General features: G+C 41.7%; 2 protein-coding genes across 2 annotated transcripts in view; one reads left to right on the top strand and one right to left on the bottom strand.

The window, feature by feature from the left end:
* Positions 1 to 2,609, bottom strand: part of MTMR9 (myotubularin related protein 9) — a 61,062-nt gene extending 58,453 nt beyond the window's left edge. The window contains exon 1 of the mRNA XM_077769709.1: positions 1,920 to 2,609. Within this exon, the coding sequence (XP_077625835.1) occupies positions 1,920 to 2,101 (182 nt within the window). The 5' untranslated portion in view covers positions 2,102 to 2,609. The remainder of the gene's footprint in view (positions 1 to 1,919) is intronic.
* The window catches only part of XKR6 (XK related 6), a 383,867-nt gene continuing 363,385 nt past the window's right edge, over positions 2,100 to 22,581 (top strand). Inside the window, 2 exon segments of the mRNA XM_077769740.1 lie at positions 2,100 to 2,437; positions 2,496 to 3,004. Coding sequence (XP_077625866.1) covers positions 2,100 to 2,437; positions 2,496 to 3,004 — 847 coding nt within the window.

Below are 22,581 nucleotides of genomic sequence, written 5' to 3'. Positions count from 1 at the left end.
AGAAAAGGGAATTGGTGGTAAGGAGAAACTCTAATTCAGGGGCGCCTGGGTGTCCCAGTTTGTTAAGCGTCTGAGTTCGGCTTGGGTCACGATCTCGTGGGTTCGTGAATTCAAGTCTTATGCCAGGCTCCGTGCTGACAGCTCAGAGCCTAGAGTGTGCTTTGAATGCTGTGTCTCCCTCTCTCTCTGCCCCTCCCCTGATCACACTCTGTGTCTCTCTCTCTCTCAAAAATAAATAAAAAACATTTTTAAAAAATTAATGTGTATTCTGTGGCACCACAGACCATTCCGGGGTCAATCCATCTTATATTTCCTATGTGCCTACCTGCCCAAGTTAGGAGTTCTGAAAGAGATAAAAATTAACCAAATGTAAGTACGGGCTTCAAGGAGCTAAAATTGACGTAACTATCAAAATACAAGTGTTAATATATACTTATTAAAGAGATATAACTAAAGAGCTATAGGATTTCATGGTGAGAATTACTTCTAGTTGTGGAAACTAACAGAAGAATCTACAAAAAGAGGTTGCAGTTAAAATGGTTAAACTAAATATTGATAGACCAGTAGCGGATGGATGATAGCCCATGAACTCTTGAAAGACAAGAACCATATTTTACTCATCTCGGTGTTCTTAATGCCTCCCACGATGTCTAGACCCTAACGACATTCATTAAATCTTTAACAAACTTGGGAGGAACAAGGCATTCCATGCAGAAGGAAGAGCATCGATCAGTTATACAGAAGAGAATGCAGGACACAGTGAGCAAAAATAGAGTGAGGACTGACTAATAAAAAGGATTTGTGAAAGGGAATGGCAAGAACCCAAGTGGGAAGAGTAAGTTAGGACCAGCCACGAAACACTATGAGTGACAGAGTAAGAGGCTTATGCTTTATTATGCAGGCCAGGAAGAGACCATTGAAAATTTTTACACAGGAGAAGGTGATCTGAGGAGTCTAGCAGGAACTCTCTGCTTGAAAAAAATAAATCAATCTGTAACCAATCCATCCATCCCATTTCAAATTCTACCACTAGAAATTATTTTCTTTTAAGGCATAACCTCTCTAGGAATCTTCTTAATATCTAGTTCTCTGAGAGGTAATAAAAAAGGCTGTTGTCGTTCATTTATACTTTATTGTAAACTGGATGATCAATCCACCTTCTCCTGGCTAGAGTTAAGTACACAGAGCCGCTGGGGAAGTAAGAATTTTGACTGTAGATGGGCGTCTAACTTTTTGACTCTGAGATACCACCTTGGAAAGACAGAGTTTGCAGGGCAAAAACAAACAAAACAAAAAACGTTAGCTAATTAATATCTTTGTTTAAGAGTCAATTCTGTCTTTCCCAAAAGCAGACCTTAGTAAGGATAAGTAAAAGATATTACATCTCCTATGGTAGGAAGTATTCAACTGATGACTCAGAAGGTAAGAAATAAGGAGAAATATGATCAATTAAACATGTTTGAGGGAAAGAAAAATGTTTTGTGAACTTTAGACACTACATACTAAGTTCTTTGAGTTTTCCTCAAAAGTGGCAAGTAAAGACTTTCCCTAAATCACATTCAACCACTCCATGAGCTGTAACGGGCAATCAATAATCCAAGGAATATGATGGTGCAAGAAGAAAAAAAATTTTAAAGGTTGAAAATCCACCCAAATGATACTATGCACCAAAAATGATAATCAGGATAACCATGTGATAACCCTGGTAATTCCATCCAGAATTAATGGAAATCAGGCATTTCATTTAGATGTTTTTCTGCTTTCTAAAATTCCTATCCTCACTCTAGGCCAGAGAGGGCTCATTTTGCTGGCGAATTAGGCGACGGGGCGCAAGGAAAACACTGAATCGTGTGGCCTCAGACGTCCACCTAAGGACCCCCAAGTTCCCTACGGGAAGGGGATGGGATGCGGGCACTCACCGCTTGTCAATGGCGTCGATGTTTGAATGGAGGAGCCACAGCTCCTCCGTGTTGTCCTGCCGAGAAGACAGGATCAGATGGTGACCAGTCAGACACAAGGTCCCTTCGACGGCGGGATAGAAAGGCCGGTGCAGCACCACATTGTCCACCCGCGGGGTCTTAATCAGCTCCGCAAACTCCATGTTGCCCCGCGGCCGGAGCCACGGGACGGCCGAGACCCGGAGGTCCGGGGTAGTTACACCGCCGCAGGGCTGGGGACGACACAGACCCGGCTCTGGGCAGGCCGGAGGGGCGGGGACGGGGCGGGGAGGCCGGGCTCCGCCCCAGGCTAGGGTGGGCGCGGCGAGGCCTGTGGCCACCGTCACTGGCCGCGGGAAGACAGGAGCTGGGGCTGGGGCTGGGCCAGGCCCGGGCGTCTCTCTCGCACTCCCGGTGCCCCAGGCCCAGGTCTCGGGCCTAGAGAACGTTCCGCGACAGGCCCAGCAAGCCGCTGCCGCCACCTGGAGACCCGGCTTCAGGTGGCCAGGCTGAAGGGAGAAGGAGGAGGCCGCTTTAGGGTCAGTTTCCGAGACCAAGCGGCTTGGGACTCCTGGCGGAAGTAGCTGCTCGAAGCCGGAGTCTAGGGCAACTCCGGGCGGAAGCGGCGGAGCTCGAAACTCGGAAGGCTGGGAAGTCAGAGCCGGAAGTCGGTGCCCTCCGCAAGTCCGAAGAGAATGCTTCCGGAAACGCAGATAGACGCGAAGGTTTGCGTTCCTACCAGGAGAAAGCACTTTGCCTTCGTGCCCACCGCCGTACCTCCCACCCCTTCCAAATTCTCCTTATCAGAAAAGGCCAGGGAGGAAGGGACGAGAAGAGGGCCTTGCCTGCTTCCCCGCTCTTGAGTAGTAATCCCTGCAAGGGCTTTTCACAACTTGAGGCTGCTGTAAATTGTGAGGATTTTCGTCCATTCTCCGTGAGATGGCAAGTGTGTGATCGAATCAGTGATTGTGACGGTAGAGAAACCGCAGGTGTAAGGGAGGAACCCAGGGCAGGCACCGCAGACTCCCAGAGAGCGCCGCGCCAAGGTTCTGTGACCTTGAACAAGAGTAAGGGAAANTCTCTCTCTCTCTCTCTCTCTCTCTCTCTCCCCTAGAAATAAATAAAAACATTTTTAAAAAATTAAAAAAAAAAAGTAAGGGAAAGCATGCCAACACCTATGAGAGGGACCTAGGTAGAAATAACAGACTGCATAGAAGAGGAAAAGACTCATCCTATTCTGTGAGGAAGTTCAAATGACTTGCTAAGTCAATCTGTAGAGGAGACTGGACTTCAATCTAGATCGATGAAATCAAGGTACTGGGGCGGGGGGAGGATTGATCACCACTGCACAGCCACTCCATCAAATACAGTGCCACTGAACTACTCTCAGATCCCTAAATTATGCCAGAAATTTACTCAAATAAATTCTCCTTGCCTAGTGCCCCTTTCTTTAAACTATTTTCATCGCTTCATTCATCTTTGAAATCCTCACTATCTAGTACCTAAGGACAACGAGTAGGCTAAAGTCTCACAGCAATCGAAGTAAAAGTTAATTGCTTAAAATCTCACCTGATATAAATAAATAAATAAATAAATAAATAAATAAATAAAATCTCACCCTATCACCCAGCAGTGTACCTGCTATGTCCTTGCCCTTCCTAAAATGTTGCCTTATTAAAACAAAACGCTTTAAAAGATTGTTACAGCTGAGAGTCCAGCTTTGTCTGCAAAATAAAAAAGGGAACCAACAGAAAAGGGAAAATAAGGTTTATAAAGCTATTTTTTGAATTGGAATTTTTGTTGTCCTTCCACTTTGTGATTCATTATAACAATTCAGAATTTACTTCCAGAATGAGGAATCAGGGAAAGTTTTATGGAGAAGGTATCATTTGAAACAATGACCTTGAAGGATGAGTAAGATTTACGCTCTGAATGGGTCTGTGATTCCCTCTCTCTCTGACCCTCCCCTGCTCATGCTGTCTCTCTCTCCTAGAAATAAATAAAACATTTAAAAAAAAAAAAAAGATTTACGCTCTGAATGGAATGTCGCCAAAATGTCTGTCTTGTCTTAATTTAATGATGTTTGCTTGAGGTAGGGAAACATTCTTCAAAAGTTCTGTGGCCTTTTCTTTTAGTTTAACTGAAAAAAAAAGCCTATGAAAAAAACCATTGTGTCATTACATTTTTAAATGTTTAATATTCCATAGAGGCATAAACTCTTTTTGCCAACAAGAGAAAATTGTCAGTATCATGCTGGATTGCTATAACGAAATGTCAGAAACTATTAAGAAATTACACCTACTCTGGGTTGAAACTCAAAGCACAGAAAGCCCCTGAGATTTGCAGAAAACAAATATTCAATAGCAAAGAACAGTGTGGATATGGAGTGCAATATGTGAACTTAGTAAGTACGTGAACAGTAGATGGCAGTAGAGCTCAGCAGTAACTGGCTAGGCTCCCATTCTATTACATTAATTCAAGGAAGTTGTAGGCAAAGCAAATTGATTACCCAAATTGCCAGGTTGTAAGGGTGTCAGATGATTCTGATAAACAAAAGAAGATGATGGCATTTATAATGCTTGTAAAACACTCAACACCTTATAGATGTTAGTACTTTTATTACTATTTTATGAGATAATAAATGGCATTAATGTGTAATCCTCTTGTTCTATCAGATAGTCACCCAGCATGTATTAAATGCCTACCGGGTCATCAGCACTTGCCCTCAAAAAGTAGTAGCTAATTTGGGAAGGCCAACACACCCTACACAACTAATGAACAAAAGCTAAGAGAGTAAGTACGAAATTTTGAAGTACAGGTTTACTTTCCCAGCTCTGTGTTTCTCTCTCTTTGTTTTTAATTTTTAAAAATGTTTTATTTCTGAGAGAGAGAGAGAAACAGCGTGAGCAGGGGAGGGTCAGAGAGAGGGAGACACAGAATCCAAAACAGGCTCCAAGCTCTCAGCTAGCTGTCCAGCAGAGAGCCCGATGCGAGGCTCAAACCCACGAACTGTGAGATCATGACCTGAGCCAAAGTCAGACACTTAACCAACAGAGCCACCCAGGTGTCCCTCCCAGCTCTGTGTTTCTCTATGAGGCCCTGAGTAGTTCGTAGGAATTGAGAGTTTGAAAGTAGTTTGAAGAAAGCAGATCAACAATTTCCAAAAGTAGCAGGAGCATTTAAGATGGAGAAGACACTGCCTTTATGTGCCATTGATGAACACTTATTCTCCATGTGCTTGACTGTAGTAGGCAGCTGAGTCAAACTTGATAACCTCATGCCTATCTTCCTTGTGTTCTCCCTCCCTTCATGCCCTCGGCAAGTCAATCACCAAACTGTAGCTCTTCTAATAACTCTTGAAATCCCCCACTTCTCTCCATCCCCAAGGCTGATGCCACCATCATCTCTCACCGTACTTAAGGAGAAAACCTCTCGGTTGGTCTCATTTTTCCAATAGGTTTTCCCTCAAGACTATTTTTCCATTTGGCAGCTAATACCCTCCTTATGTTCTAAATTTCTTTTTTCTTTTCTTGTAAATCTTTTTGCGATCTAGCCCCTTAGGGCAGTGATCAGCACCACAGATCTCATCGCTCCTTACTCTCTCTCTCTACCTGGCACAACAGCTCCTAAACGCCATTCTCAGCAGTTGGCGCACCAGCTATCCTTAAATAGCTTACAGTTTTCTCTTGAGATTTTGCACCCAGTTAGAACCTTGCTCCTGTGTGGAAGTGTAGGACAGGGACCAGCATCATTAGCATTCCCTGGGAACTTTGTTAGAAACATTTCGCTCCAGGGGCACCTGGTTGTTCAGTCCATTAAACGTCCGATTCTTGATTTCAGCTCCCATGATTTCAATCCCATGGTTTTGTGAGTTTGAGCCCCATGTCAGGATCTGTGCTGACGGGGCCTACTTGGGATTCTCTGTCTCCCTCTCTCTCTCTCTGCCCCTTCCCCACTCATACTCTCTCTGTCTCTCTCAAAAACAAACAAACAAACAAACAAGCAAAAAACAGGAATGTTTCACTCCAGAGCCACTGAATCAGAATCTGGACTTAAACAAGATTCCTAGATGCTTTTCATGAGCATCAAAGTCTGAGAAAGCACTGATTTAAAGAATCTGGGTGTTCTTTCTGCCTGGTATACATTCACCTCACCCCTAATACCTTGTACCTTGACCTGATAATTCCTGTCATCTTTCAGATCTCCTCTCAGCTGTCACTGCCTTCAGGAAGCCTCTCCTGATTCCACACCTGCCAAAGCCCCCAAAACTATGGGCTCCACATTATATAGGCTCCACAGCACTACGTAATAATAACAATAGTTCATACTGTTGAGTGTTTTCTCTGTGTTCCAGACATTGTGCTAAATGCTTTGCATGTACTGGCTTATGTAGTCCTTGCACAGTTCTCTGAGATTAGTTTGTATTCTCCTTTTACCAATGAAGAAACTGAGGCACAGAGATCTTAATAAGTTTTCCCAGGTCAGATAGAAATAAGTGGCGGAAGGAGGAGTTAGACCCAAGCAGCTGGGTTCAGACTCTGTGCTCTTCACCACCATGCTCCATTGGCACCCATGAGACCCGAGCCCACCATGGGCTTTCCCTGATTTCACCTCTTAACAAACTGTATTGAGGGCCACCTGGGTGGCTCAGTTGGTTGAGCATCTGACTCTTGATTTTGGCTCAGGTCATGATCTCATTGTGAGATCAAGCCCCACATCATGCTCTGCATTGATAGCACAGAGTCTGCTTGGGATTCTCTCCCTCTCTCTCTGCCCCTCCCCTGCTCTGGTTCTCTCTCTCTCAAAATAAATAAACATTAAAAAATAAATAAATATGGGCACCCTAGTGGTTCAGTGGGTTAAGCATCCAAGCTCTTGATTTTGGCAGAGGTCATCATCTCACGGCTATGGGTTCAAGCCTGGCATCATACTCTGTGCTGATAGTGTGGAGCATGCTTGGAATTCTCTCTCTCTCCTTTTCTCTCTGCCCCTTCTTCCCCTACTCTCTCTCAAATAAATAAATAAACCTAAAAATAAATAAATTAAAAGTATTGAAATAGGTTCCTTATGAGTCCATAACATTCCACTAGACAATAAACTCCTGGAAGGCAAGGACCATTTCTTGATTGTAGTATGCCCAGAACCAGCTTAGTGCCTATATGTAAAAGCCATTCAATGTATATTTGTTGAATAGATACTTTGTATTTTACTGAATGTATTTCACCCTGGCCTCTCCTCCCAAATCTTACTGATTTTAGATATTATTGCAGATGTTTATAGCAGTGTTCTGATAAGAATAGGAAGAAGGTAGTATATTATTCCCACCTTGCAGGTGAGGTAATTTTTAAAAATTTTCTAATGTTTATTTCTGAGAGAGAGACACACACACAGCATGAGCAGGGGAGGGGCAGAGAAAGAGGGAGACACAGAATCCGAAGTAGGCTCCAGGCTCAGAGCTGTCAGCACCGAGCCTGATCCAGGGCTCGAACCCACAAACCATGAGATCATGACCTGAGCCAAAGTCGGACAATTAACCAACTGAGCCACTCAGGTGCCCCATAGATGAGGTAATTAAAAGCAGATGAATAACTTGTCAGTGATGATGCTAATTTCTTAGGTTTTTTGAAATTGCAATTCACGTTATATTTTCAAATACATTATCACATATGCTTCTCTCAATGACCTGGTGAAGTAGGTAGGAGCAGTATTGTTCCGGGCTCAGAGAGGGAGAACTGAGGCTCAAGGGATGGCGACGTCCTTTAAATGGCAAAACCAAGCAGAAAGGCAGAGACCCAAAGGCCACACTTATGAGTCCAAAACTCAAGCACTTACCATCACACTAATTTAAATTAGACTTACTATTGAGATCCTGAACTGTGGGTGTTGGGAGAAGACAGCCACTACTAAGTCAGCAAAGGAGGGTAAAGTTTCATGACACACCCACAACAAAAGGAGAGCTCTGAGGACAGTGGTATGATCAATGGGCCTATATTCAGATACATTCTAATAGCCACATTCCTTATGTCTGTTCACTGAGCCACTTTAGTTTTTGAAACCAATCAGAACAGCAACCCAGCATCTTAGAAGGTGACACACTGGATGGTTGAGGGACTGTTGCTATTGCACGTAAAATAAATCAGCCCAAGCCTAGTTGCTTAAAACAACATCCAGCAGTTGGTAGCTAGAGCTGGAGTAGTAGGAGGGGGAGAGGCTGAAGCATCTGGGGGCTGCCCAGGCACCTTTCTCTGCAGTCTCAGGGGCTTGCATATGGTTTTCTTGGGAATTAGTTTGGTATTCCTCCTAGTAAGGTGGCCACAGGGCAGTTGGGCTGCATACAAAGCAGCTGGAGGTGTCAAGAGTGAATATTCCCAAGGGCAAAGCAGAAGTTGCATCAACTTTTATGACCTAGACTCTGATGTCACATAAGGTCACTTCCACTGCACTGTCTTGATTTTAAACAGCGTAAAACACCACCCAGTTTCAATGTGAGAGGACATAGACCCTCGTCTCCCAAAAGGAGCAATGTCAAATGAATGCATGCCACAGGGATGCAGTTGATAGTGGGAAACACATATGTATGAACTCAACCACCCCTGCACACGCTGGCAGCTGCAAAGAGGAATAAAGAGAATATTCAGAAAGTCAACACACTCTTTTTGGCAAAGTGCTTCTCTGCTCATAGCCATAATGAAATGAACGAAGACTATGCAATTACATCTAATTGGATATAATTAAAATAAAGAGTCACATCTAAAAGAAAGGCATAATTAAGAAGTAGGAAAATTTACTAGGTGGGAATGTCAACAATGCTAATTCAGTGATTACTGTTGGAGTTTATTTTATTGTCACTGAACCTAAGTTGGGGTCAGTATCCAATAAAGCAGGGAAGCAACTTCAGTCTGCCCTCGACTCTTTTAGTCACAGCTACCTTGCTGCCCATTTTTTTGTTCCCCACGTTATTTACAGGACACTTTACATATAATTTTAAATGTGACATATAGTTTTGTTTTCAATCTTTTAATTTGTTCAATAGACTATGACGACTGTTCCATTTTCCCTCCCCATGTCCTCCCTGACTGTGCTGCCTTTGGCTTTCCTCCACCATCCTTTCCTTTCCCATCCTATTCTGCTCTTCTCACACCATCGTTTTTCCTCAGAGATGACCACTCGAAGAGGACAGATCCACAAATGTCATGCCACAGATGATGAAATAATTACAAAAGGAAAAGCATATCTTTACAGTGGAGAGATCTGGTGATCATCACTGTAACCAAGGGATCAACAATGCAACATCCAGTGACCCTGAGCCTCCTGCTGTGAGACAGTAACGGCACACAGCGCCACTGGGTACATGCCCTAGCCAGCAGGCTTACCTCGAATCTAAGCATGAGGAAACCATCAGACACATCTACAGACTGGGACATTCTACAAGGCAGTTGGCTTGGACACCCCCCCCCCAAAAAAAATTCAGAGTCATAGAAAACCAACACAAAAGCAAAAGGCAAGAGGACCATTCCAGGTTCAAAGGAGGTAAAGAAAGGGATGTAGTAACCAAGTGCAAGGCAAGAAACTTCATTCAATGCCCGACCAGAAAAAAAAAACCTACGAAAGATATTTGGGGGGAACATGGATTGTATGCTAGATGTTATTATTGAGTTAATGTTGATTTTTTACAGATGGCATAATAATAATGTGGTTGTATGGGAGGAAATTATCTTTTTTACCAAGACACATGCTGAAATATTTAAAGATGAAGTGTCCCAATGTCTGCAGCTTTCAAATGTTTCAGAAAAATATATATTGATTATATATGCACACATAGAATACACACATACATAGAGATGTACACACACACATAGATGAAAATGTGGCAAATTTTTGATAACTGGTTAATTTGAGTGAAGGATTTAAGGATATGTCGTGTATGTATCTTCCAACTTTTCCATATTCAGGCATTTTTCAAAATTAAGATTGAAAGAATCAAAGAAGACATGCTGTAATATAATGGTCATTAATGCAAGTTCTGGCAGCTAAACGCAATAGCAGACCCAGAGCTGTGGCTTAGCATTGTATCTAGTCTGGAGTGGCCTGGAGTGGTGATTCAATTTTAGTACAGCCCTGACAGAGAAGTGTAATTGAAGACCCTTCTGAGAAAGTTTGGATTCCAGAAGATCATCAAAGACCACTGAACAGCTGGGCACTAGTCACTCCTGCTGTGAACTTCATTGTTTTATTGTAAGGAGTTACTGGTAGGAGTTCAAATATGAGTTGCTACATCGTACATTCAAAATTTAAAGTCCACACAATGTAAACTTATACCAGCCAGAAGTTCTCTACATCTGAAATCTGCAAATCCTGAAATTCCACCTTCTGACCACAGTTTCCTTTTCCCAACTTTCTTTTACACTCAGCCTGCCCTGCTCAGGTAGACTTTGAGTCCCTGCTAGCCTTCTTAAACTCACTTCCTGGGGCGCCTGGGTGGCTTAGTCAGTTAAGCGTCCGACTTTCGCTTAGGGCATGATCTCGCGGTTCGTGGGTTCGAGCCCCGCGTCGGGCTCTGTGCTGACTGCCAGCTCAGAGCCTGGAGCCTGTTTCAGAGTCTGTATCTCCCTCTCTCTCTGACCCTCCCCTGCTCACGCTGTCTCTCTCTCTCTCTCTCCTAGAAATAAATAAAAATATTTAAAAAAAAAAAAACCTCACTTCCTTCTCTGCGCAGGCTCCATGCACTGGTCAGTAGCTTCTGCGACGCTCTAGCATTCACTCTCACCTGTATAAAGGCAGGGACTGGGTTCCACTGGTCTTTGTAGCCCCAGAGTTGAGCACAGTGGCTGGTACATAATAAATATTTGATAAATACATGTGAATGAAATGGAATTATCTAATCCAACCCTCTCATTTTACAGGAGGAAACCAAGGTTCAGAGATGTAAAACAACGTGCCTAAAATCAAACAGCTGGTGAGTGGGAGACTAGGAAGGAAAACCATTTCCTTGGAACTTTCTTTTTTGTGTGTTTATTTATTTATTTATTGAGAGAGAGAGAGAGAGAACAAGTGGGGAAGGGGCAGAGAGAGAGGGAGAGAGAATCTCAAGCAGGCTCTGCACTACCTGCGCAGAGCCTTATGCAGGGCTCGAACTCACAAAACTGCAAGATCATGACCTGAGCCGAAACCAAGAGTGAGAAGCTTAACCTAATGAGCCACCCTTGGATACTCTCCCCATCTTAAGATCTTTGACTTGATTACTGTTGGTTTACAAATTGGTCCCCATATGTGGAGGGCAAGGAGAGACCAAAGAAAGAGGTAGACCATTCCAGATTGGTAGATGACAGGTGCAATAAACAAGGGAAATTCACACAGGACTTGTCTCAGGCAGCTGCAAGACCCGTGGGTCTCCATACTCGCCCACCAGAAACCTAAAAGTTTAAACAGAGGCTTTAACTGGGTTCGATCACATATACTATCCAGATGGTCTCAGAAACACTTTGCTCTCTCAGGGCTGCATTCTTGAAAACACCATTGTGGAAATGGTGGCAGAATATATATTCCAAGCACATGGGAGGGGGTGAGGGGCTGGGTCCAGCTGGTGGGTCACATCTTCTCAATGGCTGCCTCTAATAATCACATCTGACAAGTCTCTGTTGCCATATAAGGTAACATTCACAGGTTCCAGGGATTAGAACCTGCATATGTGGGGGGCCATCATTCACATACATTATTTTTAAATCCTCAAAACAATACTGCAAGGTGGTTAGTGTTATTCCCATTTTTCAGATGAGGGAACAGTCAATTTTTAAAATGATTTGTTGCAAACCACACAGCTGGTAGAGGAGTTAGGGTCTGTGCCCAAGACTGTCTGGTTTTAAGACCTGTGATTCTTGCTTGGCATTAGATTGAACTCTAATACCAGGCAAAGGAATCCTACTTGTCACAGCTTGTCCGCCTTTTAGATGTCTAAGGCGGCCATTAAAATGTCCCAACATGATGCCATTCTCAGTCTCTTTCCCAAAAACAGGTGAGAAGTCCCGCTCCTGAATTTGAGCAGGTTATTGGAAGATAGGGTATAGACAGAGTTAAGTCAGGTCCTCCCCAAATTCTTGGAACATCTGAGAAGACATAGATGACTGCCAAACAGCCCTCTGGGCTGATTCTTGAGACAGGAGCAGCTACTTACATTTAGAGGCTTCACTGTAGTTCTGCACAATATAAGTAAAAAAGATCATTTGGCAAAAGCATCTAGGCTAGGTCTCAAAGACAGCCTTAAAAAGGCGTATCCAGGATGTGTTAACTAACCTTACTGTGGTCATCATTTCACAACATATACTTACTTGCATCAAGTCATCACACTGTACACCTTAAACTTACATATGTTACATGTCATCAATAACTCAGTAAATCTGGTGGGGGGGGGGAACGCAACTACCTACTAGATTATGTCTCTGAGGTTGTTATGATTCTGTGGTGCTCAGCCAAGTGCAAAAACAGGACCTGGAGTGAAGGGAAAGAGCTGTTGTAATAGTGACTGTAAAAACTATCAGGAACATATAGTTATTGAAATGTCTGTAAGTTAGCACTATGGAAACACAATGACAAATGCTGTATGAAGGCCAGCAAGGTAGAGATAAGTAAACAGGGGAATCTTCTGAGTTGAGAGTCAGAAGATAAGAAGAGGGATATCTAGCCTTTACTGCAGGGGAAAAAAAGTAAAAATAGAATATTAGACCTTCTATCACATAGATATAACTTAATTACAATATCCAGTTTATAATAAAATACAGTGCCCTAAAAAAGGAGAGTAAACTTTTCTATTCTAATCAAAGTGAAGGAAGGAATTCCAAGTTGGATATTTTAACCTTTAAACAGAAGATAGTCTTCACTTAGTGTTCTCTCATTTCTAAAAAGGTTGGGGCACCTGGGTGGCTCAGTCAGTTAAGACTCCCATTTTGGCTCAGGTCGTGACCTCATGTTTGTGGGTTTGAGCCCCGCATTGGGCACTGTGCTGACAGCTCAGAGCCTGGAGCCTGCTTAGGATTCTTTATCTCTCTGCCCCTCCCCTTCTCATGCTCTGTCTCCCTGTGTCTCAAAAATAAATAAAACATTAAAAATTTTTTTTTAAAAAGGTTGTGCATAGTAATTTAAATCACTGTAAAGCAAAACCACCTTTAAATTCTGGTCGGTGGCTTATTTATACATATTTGATAAATAAAAGAATTAGGATGGTTCTCCAAAGTTAATTGCAATGGGATTCATCCTGGGTTCTAAGTTTCTGTATTTAGATGGGCTTGAATATTCAATACTTACTCTTTTATCAGCACCCTTAGATTACCTTTACATGGACCCAAACTGAGTCCAAAGTTTTTGAATCTATCCATGATCCTCATTACCCATCTATACTCAGGTCCTACCTTCCTGGAGGAGTCCACTTCCATGGAGTCCCACCATGAAGAGTAAATAGAAGTTCTTAACAGGAAAGCTTATCAGGAAAAAGCTAGTGTGTGAGAACAGAGGAGATGCAATAAACAAAGCACTATGAGAAAGAATAAAGGTCATTTCAACCTTTTGTATCAAATCAGGACCAGGCCAGTGTGGGTAGCAGACAGTCACCAAAGGTTGAAGGCAATCAGTTAGTTTATTACTTGGTGTTTGCTTTTGTGTGTCATTTAGTCCCTAAAGGTAAACTCATCAAAGTTCCTAACATACACTCACCCAGTGCCAATTTCCCATTGCACCTTTCCTTTCATGCTATTTAAGTCTACAAAAGTGAAATGTAGCCCTCCCTCAAACTAATCACAAAAATAAGTACTGGGGGAACCTGGGTGGCTCAGTTGGTTAAGCATCTAGCTCTTGGTTTCTGTTTAGGTCATGATCTCACAATCAGGAGTTTGAGCCCCACTTTGGGTTCCATGCTGTAAGTGTGGAGCCTACTTGGGATTATGTCTCTCTGCCCTATCTGCTCATTCTCTCTCTCTCTCTCTCACTCAAAATAAATAAAAAAATATTTTTAACTAAGTTCTAGCTGAAATAAAGTTCTATGTATAAAGAAACCATTCTCAGCCTTTTAGCATAAGACACCTATAATTGTCTATTTTTAAAACAACAAATATTTATTTATTTATTTACTTATTTATTTTGAGAGAGAGAGGGTGCAAGTGAGGGAGAGACAGAGAGGGGGAGAGAGAGAGAGAGAGAGAGGGAGAATTCCAGGAGGGGTAGAGGAAGAAAGAGAGAGAGAGGAGGAGGGCTTCCCCAAAGTGAGTCTCAGGCTCACCCAGTGTGGGACTGCAAATCATGAACCCTGAGATCATGACCTGAGCCAAAGTCAGATGCGTAATGACTGAGCCACCCAGGACCCCCTAAAACAACAGATATTTAAAAAGCCAACAAACTATTACGTGCCTGGCAGCTTGGTCAGACTCCAGTCAGGTCGTCTGGGCCTTCTTGACCAGGCCTCAGGCTTGGCCCATAGAAACTGCAGACTGTGCACAAATGGCTTCATCTAACCCTCTTCCTCCCCTCACCCCCACACTGAACCCTTGAATACACAAATTTGATTTCTAACAGCTCAAGACCTTATCCCTAGGATGAACCTGAGCCACCTTAAAACACAAAAGCTCAAGGTGACCAAAGAATGTACTGTTTGGGGCACCTGGGTGGCTCAGTCTGCTGAGCTCCTGACTTCAGCTCAGGTCATGATCTCATGGCTCTTGAGTTTGAGCCCCACACTGACAGTGCAGAGCTTGCTTGGAATTCTCTCTGCCCCTCCCTTGTTTGTGCACGTTTTCTCTCTCTGTCTCTCAAAGTAAATAAAAACTTTTAAAAAATCCATAAATAGTTTGGTTGAGGGGAAAAGGAGACAAAGTCTAGTACCCACATAGGTGAGAAGTCTACCTACATAGAGATCTTTGTTTATAAGGCTGGGACCATGAAATCCACACCTCATTTGGTTATCCAGGGGTAAATTCTTTCTCTTGAGATATTAAGGAAGCCTGTCTCTCTTGCCCTTTCCTCTGAGTGAAAGGGAGACAAATACATTTAAGAATTTGCATCTTACCCTCACACAGGTATAGGCCCAGAATGTATACTGTTTGAGAATCCTGGAAGCACCAAACTGGTAATTTAGTTTAAAGACATCCTGGATTGGTAATATATCAGGTGGCTGCAAAAACAAATGGAAATATTCACTCGAGGATTACACCTTAAACCCAAGTCAAAGAACTATTACAGACAGGCTCCATGGAACACAATCTCACAATGGTAAATTGTAAGATACACGAGGAAACAGTCACTTGAGCAACAGTCAGGGGAAAGAAAAAACAGTAGAAGCATTCACAAAAGACTGAATATGTTGCAAAATAAAGCAAAATAAATATTGTAATTTACTGATTGAAAAAAATGGGGTGTTAGAAGTAAGACCTTAGAGCAAATAAGAAAGCATTCTGCCAGCTTTGCAAGCAATAACAGACCTGCCGTGATTTGTAGTACGTAGACAAAAATTACGGAGTATCTGCTTAACACTCTACAAAGACATGCTGAGATATGGCCATAAAATCTTAACTGATATTTAGACAAGATAATATTTATAAGCAACTACTTTAGCAAACAAACTAATGTAAACAACGTAGTTCTGCATTAAAAATCTTTCCTCCAAGAGCCTCAGGGAATCTGTTATTTGATTGTCTATTAGCCATACCATAAAATTTTGACAAGGCTTAATTCTTTTGTCCCTTTGTCTTAACATTTTTGGAGGTCCAGCAAAGATTACCCACTACTCAGAGCTTGGGGCTCAACTCCTTTGCAGGGGACTTTGTGGCAGCATGCCAAAAAAGCTTTGTACCTCTTGACCTTCTCACCTGGGAGGCCATCACAGACCAGGGAATCCAAGTTGTTGCAGTGATAGGGAACCACTGAGGTATTACCTGTCAAAACTCCTGAAATTGGCCGTAAGATTATTGAAGCTGAGTGGTGAGTACATGAGGAGTTCATCATAAGCTGTCACTACCTTTGAACATATTTGAAATTTTACATAATGACTTTAAAAATGGAATCTGCTGTAGAACACTCCTCTCTACAAAAGCAAAGTGTATATTCTTCTCAAATGCACGTGGAATATTCTCCAGGATGGACTGTATGTTAGCCCATAAAACAAACCTTCATAAATTTATAATGATTGAAATAATACAAGTGGAATTAAATTAGAAGTCAATAACAGAGAGTAATTTGGAAAACTTACATATAGGTGGAAACTAAACAATATAATCCTAAATAACCAATAGACCAAAGCATAAATAATAATGGAAATTATATAAATATTTTGAGATGAATGAAAACAAATATACAACATACCAAAACTTACATAGTTAATGGAGTGCGTGGAGGAAAATGTATAGGCTGTAAATGTCTATATGAAAAAAAGAAAAGATCTCTAATCAATAACCTAAGCTTCTGTCCTGAGACATTGGAGAAAGAAACAAAAACTAAGGCAAGCAGAAGGAAGGAAATACTAAATAAATATTAGAACAGAAATTAATGAAAGAGAGAATACAAGAGCAATAGGAAAAAAGCAATGAAGACCTACAGTACTAGCCAATCCATGCTGTACCAGACGTGTGGACTAATTACATCTTTAACACAGCTCTCAGAATGGACAGAAATGCACACAGAATCACCAGGATAGCCTGTGTCTCCAGAGAGTCAGTAAATGCACCTGAAAAATCTTTCAAATTCAATACAGTTCCGGTTTTGATGGTTGCTAGAAGTTACAAAGAACATAAACAAATAAGATAAAGAATCTCAAAGACTCCCTAAAGTGCATAAAAGTTTAAGAAATAATGCCAAAGACCTAATGCTTTAAATGTGCTGACCCTTTAGGGAAAACTTTCCGACTGAGAGAAATAAAATGTGTAATTTTCCTGGGAGAATCAAGCTACAAATTATGGACTGTAACCACCTGTACTTGTATTTTCAATAGTTTAAAGAAATCAGCCTTTGGGGTGCCTGGGTGGCTCAGTCGATTAAGCATCCGGCTTCGGCTCAGGTCATGATCACATGGTTCGTGGGTTTGAGACCCGCGTCAGGCTCTGTGCTGGCAGCTGGCTTGGAGCCTGGAGACTGTTTAAGATTCTGTATCTCCCTCTGTCTCTGACCCGCCCCTGTTCACGCTGTTTCTCTCTCTCTCTCTCCCTCTCTCTCTCGGAAATAAATAAAACATTAAAAAAATTTTTTTAAAAAGAAATCAGTCTTCTCGAAGTATCCAGTAGTTTCCTTGTTGGGAAAGGAGATTTCCAAATAAAAGACTTTTAAAAAGTTAATTTAGTTATTAACATCGATCAAAAGGTATATATTTTCAAAACAATTTGAATACATTTAATATCTACAACTGTACACTTAAAATGGTTAAGATGGTCTTTTAAAAAGTATATATTACCTAATTAGTATTAAATTTTAAAAATTAAAACAATGTATAAGTAAATCATTACAGAACTGTAAAAAAAGTATACCTGCTTTCCACCAGTTAACCATTTCTTTCTCTAAAAACTTTAGATCAGAAAAAGGAAAAATGCAGCTTTAATTTGATAACAAAGAAGTTTCTATTGATAAGTTATAAGGAATAAAGAAGTGGCAATCAGCATCAGGTCAATAATTAGTCAGAAAATGATTCTACAAAAACCCTTCTGTGTTAAAATTTTAAGTAAAATGTTAAAGAGTATCAATATTACTTAGTAAAAATAAATATATGAAAATTATATAAAAATCCATGTTCCAAGTTCACTTAATAATCCTAATTATGAATTTTGGTTTAAAAGTTATACATCTTCTCTCTGATGTTATGAGAATGTGCAATATAATTTAAATAGAATGTTTCAGTTTATAAAAGACGTTGGGTATCTTACCACAAGCTTAAGTAAATAGAATATTCTAAATTTCTTACACATGTCGGACAGATTACCATTACTTACACAAAATATTTAAGACTGTCAATGTAGGGGCACCTGGGTGGCTTGGTCAGTTAAGCGTCTGACTTCAGCTCAGGTCATGAACTCATGGTTTGTGGGCTCGAGCCCCGTGTCGGGCTCTACGCTGATACCTCAGAGCCTGGAGCCTGCTTTGGATTCTGTGTCTCTGTCTCTCTGCCCCTCCCCGGCTTGCACTCTGTCTCTTGCTCTCTGTCAGAAAAAAAAGTAAACATTAAAAAATAAATAAATAAATAAATAAAAATAGACTATAAGTGTAAGCATATGTATTTAACTAGTGAGAGTTACAACCACCAATGGCTACATGTAAGACACTGCAAATTATGTGAGCCTCTAGAATCACTCGATCTTTACTGCCTAAATCAGTTTTTAAGTGTTATATTTCTCTTACAAGTTTTTAATAAAAACAGTGATTATGTTTTCTTCAAATATTCTGATTCTTNCTACGCTGATACCTCAGAGGCTGGAGCCTGCTTTGGATTCTGTGTCTCTGTCTCTCTGCCCCTCCCCGGCTTGCACTCTGTCTCTTGCTCTCTGTCAGAAAAAAAAGTAAACATTAAAAAATAAATAAATAAATAAATAAAAATAGACTATAAGTGTAAGCATATGTATTTAACTAGTGAGAGTTACAACCACCAATGGCTACATGTAAGACACTGCAAATTATGTGAGCCTCTAGAATCACTCGATCTTTACTGCCTAAATCAGTTTTTAAGTGTTATATTTCTCTTACAAGTTTTTAATAAAAACAGTGATTATGTTTTCTTCAAATATTCTGATTCTTTTTTTTTTTCAAAAATTTTTAATGTTTTATTTATTTCTAGGAGAGAGAGAGAGAGAGACAGCGTGAGCAGGGGAGGGTCAGAGAGAGAGTCACAGACTGAAGCAGGCTCCAGGCTCTGAGCTGGCAGTCAGCACAGAGCCCGACGCGGGGCTCGAACCCATGAACTGCGAGATCATGACCTAAGCGAAAGTCGGATGCTTAACCAACTAAGCCACCCAGGCGCCCCGAAATATTCTAAGATTCTTAATTAGCTTGAGACCTTTAAGTTGTCAACTGAGGTATTTAGGGAGTAATCTCTATGTGTCTGGAAATTTTTCAAAAGAAGAATTTCAAATTTGTAAATAAAGAGAAAATAAGGTACATGCTCGTGTTGCTTTGACCTATGTTTCTTGTCCATATAAATCAGCAAAAATACTGATTCAAAGGGGTAAATGCACCCCAATGTTTATAGAAGCACTATCAACAATAGCCAAATTACGGCAAGACCCCAAATGTCCATCAACTGATGAATGAATTAAGAAGAGGTGGTATAAATGGAATACTACATGGCAATGAGAAAGAATGAAATCTGGCCATTTGTAGCAACATGGATGGAACTCGAGGGTGTTATGCTGAGTGAAATAAGTCGGGCAGAGAAAGATACATATGTTTTCACTCATATGTGGAACAGGAGAAACTTAACAGAGGACCATAGGGGAAGGGAAGGGGAAAAAATAGTTAAGGAGAGGGAGGGAGGCAAAGCAGAAGAGACTCTTAAATACTGAAAACAGACTGAGGGTTGATGGGGGTGGGGGAGAGGGGAAAATGGGTGATGGACATGGAGGAGAGCACTTGTTGGGATGAGCACTTGGTGTTATATGGAAACCAACTTAACAATAAACTATAATAAAAATAAATAAATTGGATAAGAGAAAAAAAATAAAGTGTCTAGTTCAGTAGTATTAAGTACATTTGTATCACACAACCATTACCAGGATCCATCTCCAGAATTCTTTTCAGCTTGCAACACTGAAGTTCTGTCCCTACGAAACAACTAACTCTCCCTTTCCCTTTCCTCTCAGCCTCTGGCAGCCCCCATTCTACTTTCCATCTCTGTGAGTTCGATCCCTTAGCTAAGTCCTATATATAGTGGGATCACACGGAATTTGCCTTCAAGGTTTATCTGTGTTGTAGCATGTGTCAGAACTTGCTTCCTTTTGTTTTTTTTTTCTTTTTTTTAAAAATTTTTTCCATTTTATTTATTTTTGAGACAGAGACAGAGCGTGAGCTGGGGAGGGGCGGAGAGAGAGGGAGACACAGAATCCGAAACAGGCTCCAGGCTCCGAGCTGTCAGCACAGAGCCTGATGCAGGGCTCGAACCCACAGACCACAAGATCATGACCTGAGCCAAAGTTAGAAGCCCAACCGACTGAGCCACCCAAGTGCCCCAAGAACTTACTTCCTTTTGAAGGCTGAATAATATTCCACCGTGTACCATATTTTGTTTATCCATTCATTTGTTGCTGGACACTTGGGTTGTTTCCAGCTTTTGGCCAAACATGTTTTTGAACATCCTAATGTTTCTTTACAACGTGGCATCACCTGCCTGAGTCCCTGAGAGCTTCCCTTCCTACACTAGTCACCCAAACATCCTGAAGGAGCTTATGTATATATTATATATGTCGTATTTTTAACAGCCCAGAGTCTACTTCCCTCATCGCAGGCAAACTGGAGCCCATGACTGCACACAGGACTGAGGGGAGACAACCAGAGCTGCCTTGGGATATGGATGGAAGCAGGGAGTGGGACCCAAAAGGGAGAGGCTCACTGCTGTCATCTGAGTGGCTGTGCAGGAAGCCACAGGCCCACTCAGCCTGGGATCCAAGGGGTCTGAACACGAAACCTCCTCCTGTCTTTACCAGGACTTATCTGCAACTTGTTCCAACCTTCTAGGCTCGTTTCTTGATCTTCCAGAAAGGGCCAATAGCAGAAGGACAGAAAAGTGTAGCATTGGTTAGATGCTCCTGAGGTCATAGAGTAATTAAGCTCTTGACCTCCAGAGCCAGACTTTCTGGCTTTGAATCACAGCTCTGCCACCCACTAGCTATGATCCAGGAGGCTTACAGAATCTCTCCAGGCTTGAGTTTCCATATCTGTAAAACTGGGATGATGATAATTGTATCCATCTTATAAGGTTTGGTGGAGGAGGAAGGGAGGGGAGAATGTGGAGTTAGTGTTTAACGGGGTTGGAGTTTCAGTTTTGCCACATGAAAATGTTCTGGAAATGCATGGTTGCCGGGAGCCGCACCGGCCTCTCTGGATGGCAGTCACAGCAAGGAAATGGCAATGTTTGCACAGCTTCTGCCATGAGAAACGAAGACTAGTATCTCCTTCTGTTACCACTGGCTTATGTTGGAAATGAGCCTGCTGGTATTGACCAGGCCTCACAATATTCCATATCAAACCCATATTCTGAACACAGTTACCTCATAGGAAAAGCATATTCCTGCCTTTACAAAAGAGATTTTAGATAAGAGCTCTGTGGATCATTGTCAAAAGGTTCTTCCTATGGGCCTTGCAGATCCAAGACTTAGATAATAAAGGGGGTTAAGAACACAAGAGTTACTATTGAGCCTGGTCCCATATCAGAAGAGCCTAATTTATAGTTAAGGTACAGACAAGTACCGAACATAACTTACTAATTGGTGATGTATGGCAGCCCCTTCCTCAGGGCCTACATTCCACAGACATCCTCCCTTCCACTGGCAGCTGGGATGAGGATAGATAAGAGTAATTAAAACATAAACCCAGATGCAAAGACTGATACATATAGAGCCCCCTTGGTAGTTTCCACTAACTAACCAATTCAGAATCATTCATCCTCTTGAGAGCCAGACAGAATGACTCCTAACTTATCTATATACAATGTAACCTATATGTTATCCTGTCTTTCACTAAGAGCATCCTGTTATTTCCTTGGTTGTAAATTCACCATGACTGGGATAATTCTGCAATTGATATCACAAAAGACCTCTCATTGTAAGAAATTCCTTTTCTCTGACCTCATATGGTTGTTGAACCTTTAAATAAAGACACCAAAACCGACAGGACAGAGATGCCTGCCTGGTGATCAGAAAGAATCTCGGGGCTCTCTCATTCTCTTTCGCCGACACCGTCCATCCTTCAGGGACCCCTGGACCTGTTGGAGCCGACGCGGCCTCCGACACATGGTGGTGATGGCTGCATAACAGTGTGAATGTAATTAGTGCCCTGGAAGTGTACCAAGTGTAAAATGGTTAAGATGGTGGCACCTGGGTGGCTCAGTAGGTTAAATGTCTAACTCTTGGTTTCAGTTCAGGTCGTGATCTCACAGTTTATGAGTTCAAGCCCCCTGTGGGGCCCTGTGCCAACAGTGCAGAGCCTGCTTGGGATTCTCTCCACCTTCCCCCCCCCCCCCCCCTCCCCTGCTTGCGCTAAATAAATAAGTAAGTAAATAAATAAAATAATGGTTAAAATGGTGAGTCTGTGTTATGCATATTTTACCACAATTAAAAATAATTTATAAAAACTTAGAGCACGAGAGTATAATGTAAGTGAACTAAGTCAGAGAAAGACAAATACAATATAATCTCACTCATGTATGGAATTTAAGAAACAAAACAAATGAGCAAAGGAAAAAAAAGAGAGAGGCAAACCAAGAAACAGACTCTTAACTATAGAGGACAAGCTAATGTTTGCCAAAGGGGAGGCGGGTGGGAGATGGTGGAAATAGGGGATGCAGATTGAAGAGTACACGTATCATGGTGAAAAATAACATTTAATTACATGAAAAAAAAAACCTTGGGCGCCTGAGTGGCTCAGTCGGTTAAGCGTCTGACTTCTGCTCAGGTCATGATCTCGTAGTTCGTGAGTT

The sequence above is a fragment of the Crocuta crocuta genome, unplaced genomic scaffold, assembly GCF_008692635.1.
Source record: "Crocuta crocuta isolate KB4526 unplaced genomic scaffold, BGI_CrCroc_1.0 scaffold551, whole genome shotgun sequence".
Lineage (NCBI taxonomy): Eukaryota > Metazoa > Chordata > Mammalia > Carnivora > Hyaenidae > Crocuta > Crocuta crocuta.
This window is presented reverse-complemented; position numbering and strand designations above follow the sequence as displayed.